This window comes from Myripristis murdjan, chromosome 13, assembly GCF_902150065.1.
Source record: "Myripristis murdjan chromosome 13, fMyrMur1.1, whole genome shotgun sequence".
NCBI lineage: Eukaryota > Metazoa > Chordata > Actinopteri > Holocentriformes > Holocentridae > Myripristis > Myripristis murdjan.
The window spans coordinates 11,564,145-11,584,398 of record NC_043992.1 but is presented as its reverse complement, the minus strand read 5'-3'; the positions used below and the strand labels follow the sequence as shown (position 1 = coordinate 11,584,398).

Here is a 20,254-nt window from a genome sequence, read left to right as displayed (position 1 = left end):
TACTACATCTGTACCAGCACTTGTCATGTCTTTGATATTTGTAGGTCTGTTTTTTTTGTTTTGTTTTTTTTTAATCCCAGGGCTAATCCATCTTGCTGTAAAGATCCATAACTACACTCCAATGTTTGAACATGGTAGGTTATTATAGCACCTTTTGAATGTACTGTTAGATGCATGTTTACATTGAATACAAAATAAAAGTTTTTGATAACAGATACATTGTTAGTGGAAATACTGGTTAGCTTACTTTTTTTATCGACTTTTTTACAGATAAAAAAGTGTTGGAAGGCATCAGTAAGACAGTAAGATCAGCAGAAGATCAGTAAGATACGGATGATAATATCAAACCACCAGACCAACAAACTTAACGGACCTGGTCCAAATGTGATATTCAAGAAAACAGGTTTGCCTATGATTAGCATCACAATAGTCATTCTGAATTGGATTAGTTCTTGTGAATAAAAGCAAAATTTAAAATGAGTAAGCAAGGCTTTTGATGCTGCAAATCAGGTCTCAGCGAATCACCTGCCAAAGTTACACTCTGGTGTATGGACACTTTGCACACAGGAAGTGACAAACTGAGCTGAAACCTGAGAACGCTTTCCAGCAATACTTATTCTATTCATCTCAACGTTAGGAGCAGGATACACAATATCAATTGGCAGTGCTATCGTGGTTGGACACATAACGTTTTTGGGCCTAGAGGGATGAACATGGACTGGGTTAGACAAGTGGTGCTCACCTTATTTCATTATAAAAATTACAATCACTTTCATATGACATCGCATTACAGCCATTGTAGGAGAAAAACATATGGAGCGCGGGGAGGGGGGTAACATTAAAAGAAAATGTCTCTTCAAAGTCCAGATGCTGAGGATAATATTGTGATTCTTGGTTAAAATCACCAGAATTTCCTTCTTACTAAATCCAATGGTAAAAGAAGTTTTCCAAGTTTTTTCTAATAAATTTGTAGGGTTTTTCTCATAAATTTCTGACTTTGATCTCTGAATTTCTGATTTTTTCTCTTACAAATTTGGGACTTTATAATCTCAGAATTTTCAAGGTTTTGTGACTTTTTTGCAAATTTGCCACTTAAATATCAGAGAATATACCATTTTTTTCTTGTAAATTTACAAATTTGATCTCAGAAATTCCGAGGGTTTTTTTTCTCTCTGAATATTACCTCCTTCCCCTGGCACTATACATTTTTTTCTCCCTACAATGACCCTAATACACAGCTGTACCTTAAATCAAATATTCAAATACTTACCGAACATCATTTAAAGTAGTTTGAAAGTTTGAAATGCAGAAGTGTCTGATAAACAGCAGTGAGCAGTGAGAGCTGAACCCGCTGATGTTAAAGTCTGCTTTGGTAACTTTTTTCTGAACAGTTTGATAAATCACCATTAATCACAAAGTGTATGAGCCAAAATAAATCTTCCTGGCTGCACCTGGGGCGAGAATCTCATTTGTTAAAATCTGCTCAGTGTGAATCAAATAACCAATCACCAACATCACTGCCTCAGTCCAGTCGTGTCACGTGCACACACTCCTACACTACTGTGTACATCTTTAATCCCAAACAAACATAGCCAAGGCTGGCATAGCAATGGTTATTTCACTTGGCTTAAAGGACCATTCCAGTGATTTTGCATGATTAGCATAATATCTACAAAATGTATGAACCTCAAAGCAAGCAGTTGTATTTTAGAACTCAGATGTAATTTTTCCTTTCCTGTAATCTTTTATCCAGCTGTTGGTTTTCATTCATTCCACTACGATATGAAAATGAACTCTCAGAGACTTCAAACTTTCCTCACACCCCTATTCCATCACCGTAATAAAGTCGTCCACATCAGTTTTCCTAAAAGTAGCAGCACTGTTGTGTTTTGTTGACATGTAATTGGGCGGAGTGAAACGCTCCCTCTGCCAGAGAAAATAGTCCCCGGGGAAATGGTTGCTTGATGGTGCGTGTCCACAGGATCATTTTCATACTTCCCAATAACTGTTAATGTAAGGAGCCACGCAGTGCATTCTGGTAGTGCTGCATTGTGTTTTTAGGCTATTTTAAGCAAATTAGGGGTGTCCGGCATGAACTAACCATTGTTGATCTAAAAGTTAGACAGATTCAGCAGCTGTGTTTTCATCAACACATTAAGTGAACTACTTTCGTAATATGACGTGCTGAATTTTTGGTGGAGGGAGCGGATGAGCAGCTGTTTGAGTTAAAATGTTCCGATAAAGTTCCACCCATTCCATAAAAACACTGGCACAAACTTATTTTGTTCTTTTGTCCCTTTATAAAGCATCACAACAAAGATTTGGTAAACATGAGAATGCAGTTTACTGACATCACATAACATGATCCCTGGGTTTTGAGGTCCACAAAATTCACATTCACACATGCAAAGCTGCCCAGTACATACTGAAACTAGGCATCATTCTGTAGGGGGTCCCTGTGAAACTCCTAAAGGACCCCTGAGGGTCACAGGACCCCAGCTGGAGAACAACTCATATAAACCATATGCAGCATTTTCATCATCCTCCATCATCGTGTTACAAAACATTTCATGTCATACCAACAATGTTTGATCACATCTGAGGAACATAAAGGTTGACAGTACAGGCTATGGCAGATGCTTTTCACTAAAGTATTTCCCAGGCCTGCTGGCACTGGCAGTCCGTCATTAATGAGTGCCCTTCTGCACTATCTGCGTGAAGCGATTGGTGATGGTCAAGGTGGTGTCGATGAAGCGCTCCACACAGCTCACCAAGCACGTCTCTGTCCGGGAATCCAGCTTCGAGCCCGGACTGTCCACACACTTGTCCCAGCAGACGTCGGTGAAATTGTGCACCTGAAATGAATTTGAACATCCACATAAACAACAATGCAGAGAGTCGAAAAGTAAAAAGCCAAAAGTTTGTGTCCCATCCCATCCACTGGTGACTGCACTGCAACCTTTTATCCAGTATGTGCAGGGACGTAGTGTGAGGTAAACCCACCTGAAATCAAAGTACTCATCTTTTTGTTTGGGGAATAGTGTTCCACCTTTTTACACTAACAAATCCTTCTGCGGTAAAGTATATATCATGGTAAGTAGTATGTAAGTTATGAGGATAAGGTCTCACGAAGGACAGGTTCACTATTTTGGAAGCTAGTCCTTATTTACAGATTGTCCGGCATCATCCTCAGATGTAGAGAACATTATCAGACCGGTTGCTTCAGTATTGATCCTCGATGTGCTGCAGGCTCCAACTCGGCTCCAACAACTGTCAGTCGGGGCTTTGAAAAACTAAGATAATATTGCTTTTCCAAAACAGGAAGTTCGATGCATACTCTCAGAATGTTCTCTTGAAATAGTGCTTGCAAACTGATAATAAAATTAACGGAAATGCTCCATTTGGAAGAGGACTATTTTATTTCATAAACTAGGCACTACCTTTCAAACTGTAGACTTCTGTGCTGTAGCTAGACGCTGTCCCAGAAGAATAACACTGTCTAAGATCATAACTATGGACAAAATGCTTTTTTGTCCATTGTCTCTCCCTAACATCCATCTGATCGGCAGCAAATACAGAGCTTCTCATTTCATTAAGACGACCCAATCTTAGCTTTTCAAAGCCATTCACGATTGCCAACTGACTGCTGTTGTAGCTGAGCACAAGACAGCTGCTTTTCTGAAAATATAATCTTTTTTAATACAGGTGATTGACAGGTTTTCCTTATGGAGACAACTGACAAGTATATATTATGATCTTTTTTAGAACATAAAAGACCACAAAACAAAGCAGCTTAAGCCAATAGGGGGAAAAAACAAGTCCCAGTACCTACTTTTTCGTGTAATTATAGGTATTTGTGAACACTGGTCAGGTTGTTTTCTTCCTGGCACTAAGCTACTGTGCAGACTTGAAGACACAACCTATCAGATCTACTTTCCAATTCAAAATGGAAAACAGCAAGAAAAGAGCTCTTACATTTTCTTAAAAAAATGTGTACCATGACTTGTCTTTTTTTTTTTTTTTTTTTTTTTAGACTGGCATTCTGCTTTGTTTACTTTCATTCATGTGCTAAAAGTGTTATTTTGGGAGCTGTCCTGCCAGCTGTGGAAGTGAATGGACAGATTAAAATCCAGTATGGTGGATTAGCAGCCCAGAGGAGCTACTAATGTGGATATTTCAACACCAAATGGACATATATAACACCAAGGTAACTACACAAGCCAACGTAGACTGCAGCTGTGGGAGGAACCCAATGCTGAAATATAAATGATAATACACAAATGGAAACATTACACAGTCCAAGCACGCATTGGGCTACAGGTCACTTCAGTCATGGCCTTTATAAACACTCAATAGCGGAACGCCTATGAGTTTTGGAGACGTTTCCCACCGCCTGACACGATGTGAAAGCATGTGCGGACGATTACAGGAGTCCGTGATAATAGTTAAAAAATAATTTAAAATTAAGGTTGCTTGATGGATTAAATAGTGCCGAAATGAAGAGTGGGTCTTGATTTTGAGCCTACGTGAAAAATTTTGAGTCATATTTCACCAGTGGCTCAGAATACTAAATATAATCTGGATGGCAATGTTTTTAAACGGAGGCTGGGCTACACGTTTTCTGTGAGAATGGCTGTATCGCGGCATGCGACGAGGTTTGCCGGATAAGCAGCCAGTCATACGGTAAAAGGCTACATGGCGAACCAACCTGAGCCTGGAACTGAGCTTTCTGCTGCTCTATGGCGATCATCCGCTGCAGCTCGGACGCCTCGGCCTTCTCCGACGCATTCAGATCGAAACTGTCCATGGCTGTGGCCGTGTGCGCCGGGCGGAGGAGTCGGGATGACCTTCGGTTTCCCCGCAAGTGTGCGCGGCGTCTTGTCAAACAGCGCCGATCTACAATTCAGTCGCTGGCCTCAGTGCACTGGGCGCTTCCTGTGCTTGCCGTTTGGAAATCGACGTGCGCACTTGACGCAGGGGGGGCACGCACACAAAGATTGTTGCAGCTTCACCGGATCCGGCCCTCAAAAACATTTCAGTGTTCAGCTCTGGGCGCAGCAAGTCTAAGTGTGGTCTCAGGTGGTCTTCAGAAAAAAATAATGAATATTTAATTTCCAACCTGAAAAGTTTTATGAACACCTTTTGCAACTACCGTGATCACCTAATGTCCAATGTACTCACACAATTCAGTAATAAATAAACGACAGCTAAAATCCCATATGGATCCCTAGGACAAAAATATTACATATATGTATTAAAAAAAAAAAAAAGTTGCTCAGTGGCTCTATGCTGTGTCTATTTTGAGGTCTGTAATAGCATGCGACCATTTGATTACAACTGTGGTCCTACTGACTTGACAAGGGCCTTTGTAGCCTACTAAATAAAACCTTTGCATACCATGTAAGAATAATAATAAAAAAAAAATGCTAAAAATCTATAGACCTTTCATATTTGAACCTTTGGATAGACCATATGTATGATGAAATATATCTGCAAAATGTCTATAGAATAGAGTATGTTTATATTTAATAGATGAGCACTCATAATATATAATTTTAAGTAAAATTTCCATGTGGCAGTCTCTGATGCCTGGGTGGCAGAGACTGTCAGACTTGGTTCAGCCTCATGGAAAACATAATTTATAATTCAGCTTTTAAGTATGCATAGAATAACAGTTGGTACATAATTAAATCATACGGATATAGATATAGATGCATATGTCTATAAAATTTTGACTTCGTAACTTTGTTTTAAAAACTGCTTGTTAAATGTGAAATATGAAAAAGTGTACTACAGCCATAGAGCAAGATAAACTCCCTTGATCCTGTTGTGTGCCTTGTGTCGCTGAACTTGGTTTTCTTTTTACTGGCAGAACAGAATCTCCCTGCAGGCTAAACTCAGACTACTCATGTTGTTGTTGTTGTTGTTGTTGTTGTTGTTGTTGTTTTAGAAGACATAAGTCATTTTTGTTTATTTTTGCTTTATGATGATTGCATACTGAAGGCCGGGTTCTAGGTTATTATAGTTTTACATTTTTCCTTAGTTTTGTATTTTATTTCAGTTTAACCTTTTCTTTTCAATTTCAGCTCAGCTTTAATTAGTGTTTAAAGTGGGTTTGCTAGAGTAGTTTAGTTTTTATTAGTTTCAGTGTTAGGTTTAGTCCTTTTTTTGTAATATGGGGCACTCATCAGGGGCAAGATATACCATCATAACATCTAAAAATGCCTTCACTTAGTACAGATGAACAACCAACTAAACTGAGACAAATCCCTTATTGTTCTAGTTTATTTTAGTTAGTTTTGTTAACACACAACACATTGTCAGTTATTATTTTATGTAAATGAACATAATGTTTTTTTCTCACCTAGTTTTCGTTATTTCGTTAGTTTTAACCCATTTTCTGAGCAGCTTGTGTTTGTGCAGGCTGTCAGGCCAACGGGCTCAGACGGAAATCTGTCGGAGTTGCATGTCAGCTGCATATAAACGATCTTTGTCCAGCCGCCGAGCCAACGAGCACATCCGGGTCACCGTCCTGACCTTGGTTGGTTGATCATCATGGCTGCCATCGTCAGGTTAAGTTCTGTTTGTCACAGAGGACTTAAACGTAAGTACTTCTCTCTGTTCCTGTCATGTGGAGCTGAAACGCGTGTATTTTGTCCACTTAGGCGGTGTTTTTGTCAATAGTCCGTGTCAAGTCAAGTGAGGCGAGCACCGCGCACCGTTTACCAAAGAAGGAAAATCAGGGCAGGGACTTTCAAGTTCACGACTAAGCCGACGGCAGGATTTCACCAAGATGTAACCAAATAACATTAATATGAGAAAATAACCGTGACTTCAGCTAGTGATTGGTAATACATTTTCAATCAGTCAACCTCAATGACGACCGGGTGGTGATTTGTGCCTCGGGGAAAATTGAAATTGGCCACCGCGGTGACATCCAACCCCTGGTACGAGACGTTGGTGCTCCTTAAGAAAGTCCGCTTAGTCAGAAGTGTGTTTAAAAACGTGTTGTAGTTTTAGATACATGCACTGTGAAACAAGAGTGGGTACCTTTTGTCAATTACTAAGACACACTCTTCAATTCGGCGTCCACCAAAGACACTTGTATGTTAGGGAAAAGTCAAATTCACACACAATTTCACTGTCCTCCCTGAGAATTTACAGCGTTATTTTGAAATAGGAGTGTTGAACTGAAAATTCCACTAGTTGTACAAGTGGATTTATTGATTGAGTAACGATTACTGTGTGCTAAACCGGTGGTCTTGCGTCATACTTTAAGACGTACTTATCCTTACCGATAAGCAAAGGTGCATTTAGCTGCCAGGGTTTAAAAGGCAGGTTGGCAGTGTGTCTGTGGACTTGTCAGCTGAAAAATGTGTGTGTGCTTATAACAACATATACATTGCAGGCTGAAAAGCTCCAAGATGAAAGTACGAAAAGAGAAACAAAATGCACCAAGACTACAGATAGTTAAATAGTATTTAATGGAAAATGGAACAGCTAATACCCTACTGTTACTGCTGGTACTGCTGAGGCTAATTGTTTTCAACACCAGTACTAAGATCTATAATTTACATTTGATGCCTGTTGTACAGGGCTGGGACGATATGTGGTGCTGATTCTTAAGTATTGCAAGTCAGTATTCTGATTTATTGCAGTATTTGTTTTTCATTCATTCTCTCATTTGTGGATATCAAGTTTCATGAGATGTGATTATCCTGAAGGTCACAACTAGTCATTTTATACAGTGACGTCAAGTTTAAAAAAAAAAAAAAAAAAAAAAAAAAAGGTTCTCACTACAGTGAAATGGCTGCTATGGGGGGCTAACATCATCACACATGAATCAAATGTGGCTCACTGAATCCACAAGAGTCTTAGCTTTCCAGTCAAGCACAATTAATGCAACTCCAAGTCTGTTTAGGCCCCAGTCTGCACAAATACACCATTTTACAGCAGGCCAAAAGAACACATTTGGACTGCATGGTTTGTCACCCAAACTGCATGGGATCAGCATAAGGTGGGCATGTCTGCAAAGAGGAGAGCCGCGGCTGCCCAGAGAACCCATTTTTATTCAGATATCTGGGGGTCAGAGGTCAAGGGGCCCCTTTGAAAATAGCCATGCCGGTTTTTCCCCTCACCAAAATTTATCTGAACTTTCGAGTAATATTTATTCTCCTTGCTGTCAAACCTTGCCTGACATGCTTGGTACCAAGGGATTCCCTAAGTCATCTGGTTTTCATACCAGTATCTTTGCCAGGAATCCATTCAGTAATAAAAAGAAAATTAGTTAAAAAAAGAATCATGATATTTAGGTGAATCTATTTTGTACCCCACCCCTATTAAGTTGATTATTTTCCACCACCAATACTAAGATCTATAATTTACATTTGATGCCTGTTGTAACACAATGGCAACCCAACCACACCCTGTCATATGTTTTCCTTTATTTTCACTTTGGCTGACTAACAGAGGTTAAGCTACAAATTTTAGTCTTTTGATTTACTTATTTATTTATTTTTACACAATGACATGTTCTCTAAAGAGAATACACATGTTAATGAAACGTTAGAGTGTGATTAAAAATCCAAAAATCCATTAAGGCTTGTGAAAGCATCTCACTTAGATATAAGAGAGGCAAAAATGCAACAATAAAGTAATATGCATTCTAAAGAACAACAAAGGTGAAATTAAAAAAAAAAAAAAAGACTGTCACATATTTTTGACATCTCAGTTAAATATCAGAACTTAACAGCCAAATACTTTGTTTGCATGTTGAAATCATGTTTTTTTTATTTATTCATTTTTTTAACCAATGGGATCTTATGATTGTAGGGTTGAGTCATCATTTCTTGGTAATACTGGGTTAAATATAAGATTTTCCATCAAGCCCCAATTAAATGAAGCTTATAATGCAAGGAAGGTTTTTCAGCAGAATGATACTTGATAATTCATGCTTCCACAAATAGTATTGGAAAGATTAAAAATATTATGTCATGTATTCACAGGTACATGTATTTAAATAGGTTATTCTGATATATGATGTGAGATTGTTTTACTTGTGGTTTACAGACCACTGAAGTTAAGCTGTTCACAAATGATGTCTGTTTGGAAACATGATTTGGTTGCCCCGTCTCTCCTGTCCAGCTCTGTTCTACCGAAGCACTCTGCTTGCCAGACCGCTGGTCGCACCACACAAAGACCAGGAGAGGCCCTACCTGCTGACAGCAAGGATTCACGCATCGCAAGCTCTTCACGGTCAGTGTTACAGAGACTACAGAGCAATGACGTAAATCACAGAAAAGAGCCAGCAGTTGGTTTGCATTATTAGAAAACTGAACCACATCACCACCTCAGAATATTGGACCTCACTAAGTCTTGTAGTCTATGAATGATAATAGAATTTACAGGCGTGCAACATTTGGCCTAATGCTTGGGATGATAATGAGTGGTCAAAGTCTAAAGTATTGTACTGTAGTTACATAATGTATTGAGATATTAAACCCACTGGACAGGCACAGGCGGAAACTTTTGTTTACTCTATAATTCTGCATATTTTTGATCTAGGTCTTATTTTCCTGCTTTCTGCCATCATGTGATTAAACAGCTCAGTAACAGTGTCCTTTCAGGCCTTGAAAACCCACTGATTTCTACAGTAAATGTTTTCTTCTTGCCACAGCTCATTTTTTTTGGTGGAAATGCCTGCCTATTTGACTTCTAAGAGCTCATGTAAAGCACTGAGGGAGAGACTAAATGGACTTGCTGGGCCTGCATACCTGCCCTACTCTGCCCTCATTGGTTCGGCAGGTTAGGCTTAGCCAATCAGAGGCAGAGAAGGGGTGGGTCTTGCCAGCCTGCTGGGTATGCACGCCCAGCAAGTCAGTGTAGTCTCTCCCAGAGCACCTGGTGGACCTCTCCCTGTCATTGAGGATGGTTTTCACAATTTATATCTATTGATCCCAAATTAGTAGTGATGCAAGCACTGGTTTGTTGGTTTTGAAGAAAGTTGATGAAAAGCTGAAGAAAATAGCAGGTGAGCACAGGTGTTACTAATGACATGAAGTAAGCTTCTGTTCCAGGGTTGTGGTGGTGTCCTCACTCGCTCACTGGACAGACTCTACTTCACTAACCAAACTCAGCATTAATTAATGTCATTAGTAACACCTGTGGTCACCCTGCTGTTTAAATGTCTTAAATTCACCAATCGAATGTCATAAAAATGTCACAGACGTGGAAAAGAAGTTCTAGGATTTATTTGCTTATGTTGAAATTAGAGAAAAAGAAAGGGTACAGGAGATTTAGGATTCATTGTTTTGTTTTACTGCGCAGACACCGCATTATGTTTGTGCAGGATGTCAAAGTAGAGGACACAGAAAATAAGACACTTTGACTTGCTAAGTAGTTTTACTAACAGCAGTTAGTTATACTGTAAGCCAGCAACCTAGCTGTAGATTGATGGATAAGCAGCGTAGTCACAGGAAAGTGCAAACTAAACAAAAATTGGTTGGATAATCCTAAATTTTGTACCATGGTTGAGTCTCAGTGAAGGCAACGAGTACAAGGCCTGCTACAAACTCTTCAAGAAGCCTTTTCAGGTTTGCCACAATGGGAATCAAAGCTTATTCACCATTTTATGTTTCAGTAAACATTGGGACAAAGTTATTCCTATGTTGTTATTGTGAGCTTGGTTGTAAACGTCACTCTGAAAAGCATGAAAACAATCTTTAAAAAGTTCGTCCCCATGTCCTGACTGGCTGTACTGATCATGAGGTCCCATCGACATGTGATCATCCAGATTGATTGATTCCATGGTCACATTTACATTAGTGACAGCTCATCAGCCTCAGGGGTGACCTCTCTATGTATTAGTATGCTCTTCCCCAGTTGGCTGTGTTTTCATTGTCTACTTATATTTACGTGAAAACAAGTAAACGGCAAACACGCTCTGTTCCAAAAATGATGCAGCGATGTAGTAGAAAACATGTTTATTGTGTTCCTCAGGAAAGGGGAAGAGGGTTACTGTCTTAAGCATACAGACAATTAAACACCCCCCACACAGGGCAATAAATGTGATTAATTCCGGTGCAATTAGTAGTTTGATGTCATTTACACCCCTGTTATCAGACGTGGACCTGAGTTTCCTCTATTTACTGATGATGTCATTTAACCCCACACCCTCGTTTTTTTATTGGTTGTTTATCTATTTACAAAATACCTTGGATTTTCTACCAGCTGCACAAAATTGCAATTGCCGAGAAACATGAAGAAAAGGACGGAAGCACACGTTAAAAACGTCAATATGGAGGTGGTGTAGTTGGTTTTCACAGAACTAACATTACAGCGTATCAGGAACTTGGTGCTTGCTTTACATGAAACAACTGGTGCAATGAAACCATTCTCATTTTTCAGTAACTTATCAGCTAGATGTGCTTTACATCACCCAAAACAAAAAGAAACATAAGGAAGTGATAGCTGTAAAAACACATTCAGGTGGCCCAGTTTAATGAATTCATGTCAGCGGAAAGGCAGTGGGTGCAAGCTTCCTCCCAAAAACATTCTTCCCCTCAGCTTTGATTTTGTAAATACTGTTCGCTTGGCTTTCAGATGGTAAATATTACTCGGGAACTTAGGGTTTGCCATTGATTCCTCATTTCTCCTCTAGTCAGTTGTGGAGGAAATATCTCTAGTCAAGTGTAGGCAATAACTCTCTTAGAATAAATAAAATGAAATGAAACGTCGCTTTATATGTTTTCGTGATTACAACTCTCTATCAATTGTGACAGTAGGATACAGCTACATGCTGGAGTTTGGGTTTTACAGTACATGTTGGTTTCGCTGTAAAGTGCGAACCACTGAGTTCATGTGCGTTCAGTGTGGAAAAGCAGGCAGCAGCGACTAAAGTCAACAGAGAACTTTGTTCATGGCATCATAATTTCAGAAGTAAAGTCACGTCAAAGTTGTCAGTCCAGCTAGCCAGGACTGTTGCTTGCATGTGGTCTGTGGTGTCACTCATGACTAGTCTGTAGACCAAATTTAGCAGCTCAGATGTTGGACTGGTGGCAGTATTCTGACACCAGGTTCATCTGAGGGCTGCTGGAAGTTTAGCAGCTAGCTTCAGGTTAGTGGGTCTTTTCAGCCACAGACACAAAGAGACTCTCTTCTTATGGAGAGGCAGATCTCAGATTGATTAACTTATGCTCACATGTTAAACCCTGCTATCACACCGAGTATGGAACAAACTATGATCTGTACTATGTGTGAACTGATTTATGGTAAGACAGGAAAACCACATGCTACAAACCATTTGGATTTTGGTGACATTGTCTCCTCCACGCCCACTCAAGCCAAACATGTAAAGCAGGGGTCATCAACTACATTTGTCCAAGGGCCAGAATTTTTCTGAGCAGACACTGTGGTGGCTAGACTCTAAAATTAACAGAATTTACATTTATTTAGGCCATAAATAGCCTATTATTGTTTAATATTTTCCTGTCTTACTAAATTAATGTTATTTTTATTAGCCTGTATCAGTGTGACCAGGCATTAAAAAACATGGTAAATCCATAATAATAACCAGATAGTTCACTTGAAAATTCACTCAGGAGAGTGTAAACCTCCGCTAATGAGGCAGCTCACAGAGGAATGATGGTTCAAATCTGGAATCGCAGATGGAGATATTAATAGACCTTATCCAGTTTTGATGCTATCATGCAGCGTCCTGACTGGGGGAAAACGTTTCAATACTTACATAAACAAGCCTCGTCCCGTTCATAAAAGACAGGAAGTGGATTTGTGAGTAACGCTGGCCTCACTCTTGCATCCGGTAACTGATAATAAGCTGACACGTGGTTTTATTACTTCTCTAGCAGAGGCCCAACACGGATATCTGTGGTCAGTTAGTCATTCAAAATAAAATAATTACTGTCTCAGTTGTTTTTGGTGTTGATTCAGTATAGGAAGAAAAAAATGCAGGCTATCCTAAATACCAAATTGCTTCCTCACATTTTCTGAATTCATGAATGTTCTGCAGGCTGGATGAGAAGCTCTGATGGGCCGGGTCTGGCCCGTGGGCCTCCAGTTTAGTCACTAATGTAAAGAAATGATGTATGCACAGCTGTCTACATCTACCACCATCTGTATCTCGATTTCAACTCAATGAATGTCATGCGGCCTGCTCTGAGGACACAGTCTTTGGCCATGCTGAGAATGAAGGCTGTAATGTGTGTCATTGTGCTTCTCTTGCTGTACAGCGGGCTCCGGCTCCAAAGCTGCCTCTCTGCACTGGACAGGAGAGCGAGTGCTGAGCATCCTGCTGCTGGCCATGGGGCCGGTAGCCTACTTCTACCCAAGTCCTGTCATGGACTACTCCCTGGCCGCCGCCCTCACCCTGCATGGACACTGGTAAGACACTCACCACAACACCCACTTTATTAGTTCTTCCTGCTGCACAATACTTATACTGCCACAAAGCTCAAACTCTCAAACCCAGTGGAAATGATTAGGAAGGTGATAATGTATATCTTCTCATAGCAAACTAATGCAATGTGATCAGTTCCACACTTAGTAAGTACTCAGACTGGATGATATTGGTCACGTCATAAGGCAGGACATTGACGCTGACCAACCAATATCTTTTTTTTTTATTATTATTTTATTTTTAGCATGTAAACTCACAAAAAAGACAAACAAAAAACACATAACTGGCCTCATCAAAACATTTTAGATGTCATTCTCTACAAACTGATACTACAGACCTTGTGTGCCACGCGCATTTTTGCCTTATCTTTGACTTTCCAGATGCTGGACTTAATAGTAAAGATACTAGTCAGTGTGGACAAATCTAAAACCAAATAAACAACTTGTATATGGACAATACTCAGTACCAAGCTTATTTAAGAAGAACATGGAGTGGTTTGCATTTTTCCATTCAGAACTGATAGACTTGGAAAGCTCACAGGTCCCTTGGTGGCCATTGAGCAGGAAATGGAAAGACAAAAGCAGCCACACAGTGGAGTACATGTCGCCCAGAAATGTACATTGCACCCTAGCTGTAGACTTGGGCAATATTGAAATTCATCTGTTGATAATATCGTGGTGATAATGAATCTGACATTGTAGCCAAATCAGCTGAAAAGCTATCACTAAAGCATGATACACATTATTATTATTATTGCTAATTGAGTTGAAAAGCTCAGATTATTGCAGTTACCAAATAATTTAACACCAGATCCAGCAATGACAGTTTGGGCTGGCGCGGAGACTTTTTTCCTTGGATTGAATCCAAAGAAATGCCAAATTAGCATTTAAATTTTATCTGCCATTTTGCCATCATTACAGAAAAAAAGAGGCAGAAAAAAGAGGCAGAGCGATAACGTTCAGGTGCCACAGCTCAGGACCTACCCTTGAGTCATTTGGATTAGGAAAACCATGATGGTGCAAGTGATTGGAATCAGCGGAAAAAAATCTGATAACTAGCATTTCCTCCGATGGCCTGTGCGGTCAGTGGTCAGCTGCTCAAGAGCCCAAACAACAGTCTCCATGCTGAAAAACCAGATGTTCCCTTATCGTCAATATGCTCTGTCATTACCTCTTAATGGTTCCCAGCTTGAGGAAAGTGCAGTGCAAGCGCCCAGCGTGTTTTCTAATTGCGGTAACTGGACATCACATCTTTAAACATTAATTACAGTATATGGTGTTCTTCCTCTAACACTGCTGAATAATAGTTTGAAAACTTACAACTCAGTGTCTTATTCTTTTTTTTTCTTTTTTTTTTTTGGTTTCTTTATTGTGCTTTTAAATGTGTCTTCAATTCCATCTGACATTAAAAAGCTCCTAGAAGTTTTAGATAAGGCTTCCTAAAATCTGCAGATAATTTCACATTAGTTACTTTATGATGACTACATTGTTGGATTGCTATTACGAATTATGTTAATCACTTCGCTTATGAAACAATTTCTGTAATCTATGATGTTTTTAAAGATGAAAAAAAATGTCCATTTGAAACAAGAGGTTTCTTGTAAAACCATTTTCAGAATACAGTGGGTCACTGTTACTACCTCTGCCTCCTGCCACAGCGCTCGCATTACTTGGCTGCACTTCGGTCGGCTCGGTAATTACACAGGCTGGAGTCTAAATGGAGCAGGATCTAACATTTGTGTGTGTGAGGGCCCAGCTTGGCTTGTCTACAGTTAACCACTCCTCTGTGGTCTTAACCAGCCACTTGTTATTTCACAGATCTACAGCACTTTGGAGAAAGTTCTGCAAACTTATTTCTCAAAAGCCTCTATCCGGCACCAAGGTTTTGCTTGTCCACTGACCCGCACTGGACATAATGCAAACTTTGTGGTGTGGGGGTTTTGCAGGGAAATTCAGCCATCTTGCCGTAGTTTTCAGCAGTCATTAGTTCAGCCTTCATCTGCGCTGGCTCTGTTTGCAGACTTGAGAAGGCGGCTTTGGCTTAGCGTCCAGGCGATGTGCTCTTCCATCACTCAGAGCGTGGACTTAATGACAGGGCAGGTGTGGGGCACAAATCCTGGTCATGAGTGGTGATAAGTCCTCTTAAGCAGTGGCTTTTGGGGCACTTGGATATCCTCGAGGGGTGAGATATGCTCTCTTCAACCAAAACCAGCAAGGGCAATGCTCTGTTGTCATTTAGTGTTCACCATCACCGTTGACTGGAGCATGAGAATGTTGGAAGGCTTCCTCCTCTGAGCTGGTGACTGGGGATAAGCATATAGCGTATCCCTAATGGGATTTCTTGCCATTAAGGAATGTTTGACCTAAATGCTTAGTCAAAGAACATAGCTTGAATAAATCATTAAGCTGCATGAATCTGGGTGGTAATGATGGATGTCCAAATATATGTTATGCACAGTATTCATTTGAGAAACAACTTTTAATAACTTGCTAACAGTGCTCTGTTCTTGCTTCAGCTCGGCCAGTTAATCTTTATGTCTTCCACAATTTGTTTTACCAAAAATTACTCAAACAATGAAATGAAATGCAGTAAGGCAGAGTCTACTGTAAAGTTTAAGATTTACTGTAAAAGTAGCAAAGTCTAACAAATTCAGCAAAGCAAGGCTGGGTCCCAAATGCAGACACTGAAAACAAAGTCCCTGGGTCCTGCCTCTTATCTCATGGAGAGATCTGCTGACTCCGTCTTTCATTCGGCCCATCATTCCCAAACTTGTCACATTTCGGTCATCGCTCATCATTTTAATTTAGCAAGCACCTTTTTAAGACCATTTATGGATTTTCGTCCACCCTTAGCTTTTGACCAGGATGTACTGACGCCATGGTTTGTCTTTGGCGGGTGTTCCTTGGGGACCCAATTCTGATGGTATTACTCTTTCTCATAGAAATACATCTGATCGTCATGGCGCCATTTCTGCTGACCTTACCAGAGTTCTTGGTGCGCTTGTTGCTGATGTCACCTAATTCACTGTTGCCCCTCTTGCTGCTATGGCCGAATTAGACCTCCCAAGGAGTTCCAGGCATCACAACTGTGACTCTGTTAGCTCAAACACAAGGGCTCCATTGGTGTTCCAGCTCGCTCAGAGCAGACACATTACCATCTTAACAACTTATAGGCTATAATGTAGATATATTTATATCTATACACACACACATAAAGTCAGTGGCCACTTTATTAGGTCCACCTGCACAGTCTAGCACAATCCAATCCAACTGTTGTGCCATAAAGTTTCCTTTCCTGCTGCCTATAATGCTCAGGTTTTCTTTTTGTCACAGTAATAGAGGTGTTCATTCACTTCTGTGTTTGGCATTGAGCTCATAGTTAGTGCTGTTGTTATACTGGAGTTTTATTGAGAGCTGTTTCCACTATTCTGTCCCCCTCATTGTATATAAATAGGGAGGACACAAAATTAGAAACACCCAATATATATGTGGTCCAGTACAAGAGCTCTGCAAACTACAACCTCAGTAATAAACACAGAATTAAATGTACACAATGTCAACAAAAACTGAACATAAACATAAACTTTATTAAAAGGTAAAATTTATGGCCGAGCTTTGTCATTGAGCTACTTCAGATTGTACAGGTGGAGCTGATAAAGTGGACACCATATTATTCTGAGCTCACTGGAAATCCACCACAGTTCCCTTCTGGTTGGGGAAAAAATGGATGGGTCAGTTTGATTTGATATTCTGCAAATATTCTGCCTTTCTCCTTATTGTGGCTAGAAATTGCCATCATGTAAAGGTAATGTGCACACTTGAGGATTTTGAGCTGGTGCACCCCTGCTCACAGCAAAACTGCCATCATAAAAAAAAAAAAAAAAAAAAAAACCTGACAAAACAGCTAACTTACTAACTAAGTACCGTTTCTTCCTGATGCGTGTTTAGTCATTAACTTTTGGGACCTGGATGAAGCACACATGTGTTGTCTCCATTAAAGTTCTGCTTTATTTCTTTCAGTGAATAGATACTGGGGTGGCATCCATATTAATCCCTTCCTCTTTTCTGACAGTTTCCTCTTGTGTTTGTGTGTGTGTGTGTGTGTGTGTGTTTTTTGTTTGTTTGTTTTTGTTTTTTTCTTCCTGTAGGGGCATTGGCCAAGTGTTAACGGACTACGTTCACGGGGACACAAAGATCAAGATTGCCAATGCAAGTCTTTTCGTCCTGTCCACCGTCACCTTCGCCGGTCTCTGCTACTTCAACTACAACGACGTCGGCATTTGCAAAGCCATCGCCCTACTATGGAGCAAATGAACATGAGACTGAGGGCGGGGAAGTTTGGGAAGGGTCAAGCAGACGCTGGAATGGGAGCCATCCTGTCCTGGCTGATTGTGTAAATTCAAGGGATTCTATGTAAATTGTTATAAATATATCATTTTTGGCAATATGACAGTGATTCACAAGTGTAATTGTAATTAATGTTTATCAATTCAGGCGCATCCTGTTTTTTTTTTTTTTTTTTTTTTAACAGAACTCTTGTTGCTCAGTTTAGTTACAGTGATAATTGAGTGACCGGCATCCATATTCTGTTCTGACATGTTAGTGACAGGGTCCTGTTGATGTGCTTTATGGTTTCAGTTTAAAGCTACATTCACCTTCATTTTTCATTTAAAGCAAGAGCGTTTGTTCATTCATGATCCCACTACCCATTTTACAGATAAGAGGTATATAATATCCTGACATGCAATCGTCATGTAATTTAATCTTAAGAAACACAACTTTAAGATGGAATGGCAGTGAACTGCGACCGAAACGGTGTTGACATTTTAATTTATTTTTCATGTTCCAGGCCTTTTTGTGGGCGTCTTATTGAAGTGTGTTTTGTGTCTGTCACATTGTGTATATACTACCTTTTTTGTCCTTAAACCTGTCAGGGTTTCATGGGCAACACCATAGATGAGAGCAGTGTTTGTTTCAGATCTGAGAAGTTGAAGTTCACGCCACCATCGTGATGGGACTCTCAGTCAAAGATTTCATAAGATGCATTCTAACAGCATCAAATCGGGGATGTGAATCTAACCTCATCTCTAACTTGACCAGCAGGAGTAAATCCGGTTAGCTCTGTCAGAGATTGCATTGTCAAACCTCTACCCTCACAAGCTGTATACACTTTGCACACAATTCACAGATTATACGTGTAAATTGTGGAGAGCGAATTAGACCTCCTAAGGAGTTCCAGGCATCATGATTGTGACTCTGTTAGCTCAGACACAAGGGCTCCATTGCTGTTCCAGCTCGCTCAGAGCAGGAGGGGTCTGGAAGCACACTTAATTTCCTTGTATTTTCCATTTGCAACCAGGAAGCTATTATCCCCATTAATGTGGCAAAAGTTTCTTTTAAGATAAGAGAGTGTGCTGTAAATGAAAGCGATCTTTCTGCATTCTTGTGCATTTTGATCAGCAATGGAAAACGAGTTTAGATGAAGTAGAAAATCTTGTCCTCGTCGGAGGAGTTCATAGCTGCCAAATGCTTGTAAAATTTGACTTTAGCACTCTCACACTGTCCACAAAGCTTTTGAGATATCCCTTTCAATGCCAGTCATGTTAGTATTGTTGTACTTGATAATGAATCACATACTGCCTCTACAGTGTATGTGTGAGCATGTTTTGTATAAAAACATCCTTAACATGAAATAACAAGAAGGCTAATCTAGTTCTATACCTACCATCTCTCTCTTGCTCATATTTACCTCCAGTTGAATGCACCGCTGTGTAGCCAAGGCTTTGTTCTCTGTAATTCATTAGCCGGCTAATTGAAATTGTTAGTGTTAATGTGTTGCCCTCAAATATTTACTCATGGCTAGTTTTATGTACACAACACAGTGCGAGCATGCAGTTATTTGAAACAAAGCTTTATTTTTGTACTGCTGGGATGTGTTGACGGAACACTTACAGGCTGAGATTATAATCCCCTGTAAAAGATGAGTTTTGCCCTCAGTCTGTCCTTACACTGCTCACGCAGTAAATGTCTCCAAGAGCTTACAAGTTTGGTGTTGGTGCGTTTACTTGCTACATCAAGTTACAACTTGTCATTTTTCTTCAGTTAATCTGTCCTTTACGCACAAAATGTGATGTTGTCAGACAAGTGCTTTGTTCATGCCTCACCAGAATAAAGTTGGATTTCTGGATGGTGTTTGCTTATTTTGACCAACATAGGAATTGTGATATAATATTGGTTATTTAAAAAAAAAAATAGAAAATACAGAGTTTAAAATATAGCATCAATTCTGTACACTCCTGCATACATTTTCCTCTAGGCACCTGAATAATTCGAATACTCACTCCAGAAATGATTTACACAACTGGCAATAAAATGATGAAAGCAAGTTTACAGTGCATCTTTCATTCCTTTTAAAAGCCAAATGTAAATTCTAAGTAGAAAGAATGTCCCTTTGTTAAAGCAATTATCTAATAATAATTAATAAAAAATAATTTGACAAAATTACACTTTATAAACATTGACATATAATTGCCAATCTACCATGGCCAGTAAGAGTGAAACGGTAACTGGATTGTAAATCAGCCTATATTATAATCTAGAATGTAAAATATACACTCAGTGTCCACTTTATCAACTCCACCTGTACAGTCTAATGCAGTTCAGGTCAGCAGCTCTAATTCTACCTTTTAACAAAGTTTATAATGTTCTGTTTTTGTTGACATCGTGGAGAATAAATTTAATTCTGTGTTTATTATCAAGGCTGTAGTTTGCAGAGGTCTTGTACTGGACGACATTATATTGAGGTGTTTCTAATTATGTGTCCTCCCTATTTATATATAAT

At 39.7% G+C, this 20,254-nt stretch overlaps 2 protein-coding genes across 2 annotated transcripts; one reads left to right on the top strand and one right to left on the bottom strand.

Annotated features, from left to right (window-relative positions):
- Window positions 1-2,285: 2,285 nt before the first annotated feature.
- On the bottom strand, window positions 2,286-4,964 carry timm8b (translocase of inner mitochondrial membrane 8 homolog B (yeast)). Its single transcript, XM_030066783.1, has 2 exons — window positions 4,709-4,964; window positions 2,286-2,855 (listed from the first exon to the last, which is right to left on the bottom strand). The coding sequence occupies exons 1-2, from the start codon at window positions 4,805-4,807 to the stop codon at window positions 2,688-2,690; spliced, it is 267 nt and encodes an 88-aa protein (XP_029922643.1). The 5' UTR covers window positions 4,808-4,964; the 3' UTR covers window positions 2,286-2,687.
- Window positions 4,965-6,508: 1,544 nt separating this feature from the next.
- sdhdb (succinate dehydrogenase complex, subunit D, integral membrane protein b) lies at window positions 6,509-19,605 on the top strand. The gene is made up of 4 exons (XM_030066782.1): window positions 6,509-6,604; window positions 9,145-9,255; window positions 13,248-13,398; window positions 17,562-19,605. Exons 1-4 carry the CDS (start codon window positions 6,556-6,558, stop codon window positions 17,725-17,727), a joined length of 477 nt encoding a protein of 158 aa, XP_029922642.1. The 5' UTR covers window positions 6,509-6,555; the 3' UTR covers window positions 17,728-19,605.
- The last annotated feature ends 649 nt before the right edge of the window (window positions 19,606-20,254 follow it).

Bases quoted from the DNA above. Each gene is read 5' to 3' on its own strand.
- timm8b (XM_030066783.1), bottom strand. From the start codon at position 4,807: ATGGACAGTTTCGATCTGAATGCGTCGGAGAAGGCCGAGGCGTCCGAG. The intron at 2,856-4,708 runs GTTGGTTCGCCA...AATTCATTTCAG, and splicing joins AAGCTCAGTTCCAGGCTCAG to GTGCACAATTTCACCGACGT.
- sdhdb (XM_030066782.1), top strand. From the start codon at position 6,556: ATGGCTGCCATCGTCAGGTTAAGTTCTGTTTGTCACAGAGGACTTAAA. The intron at 9,256-13,247 runs GTCAGTGTTACA...CTTGCTGTACAG, and splicing joins CGCATCGCAAGCTCTTCACG to CGGGCTCCGGCTCCAAAGCT. The intron at 13,399-17,561 runs GTAAGACACTCA...TTCTTCCTGTAG, and splicing joins CTCACCCTGCATGGACACTG to GGGCATTGGCCAAGTGTTAA.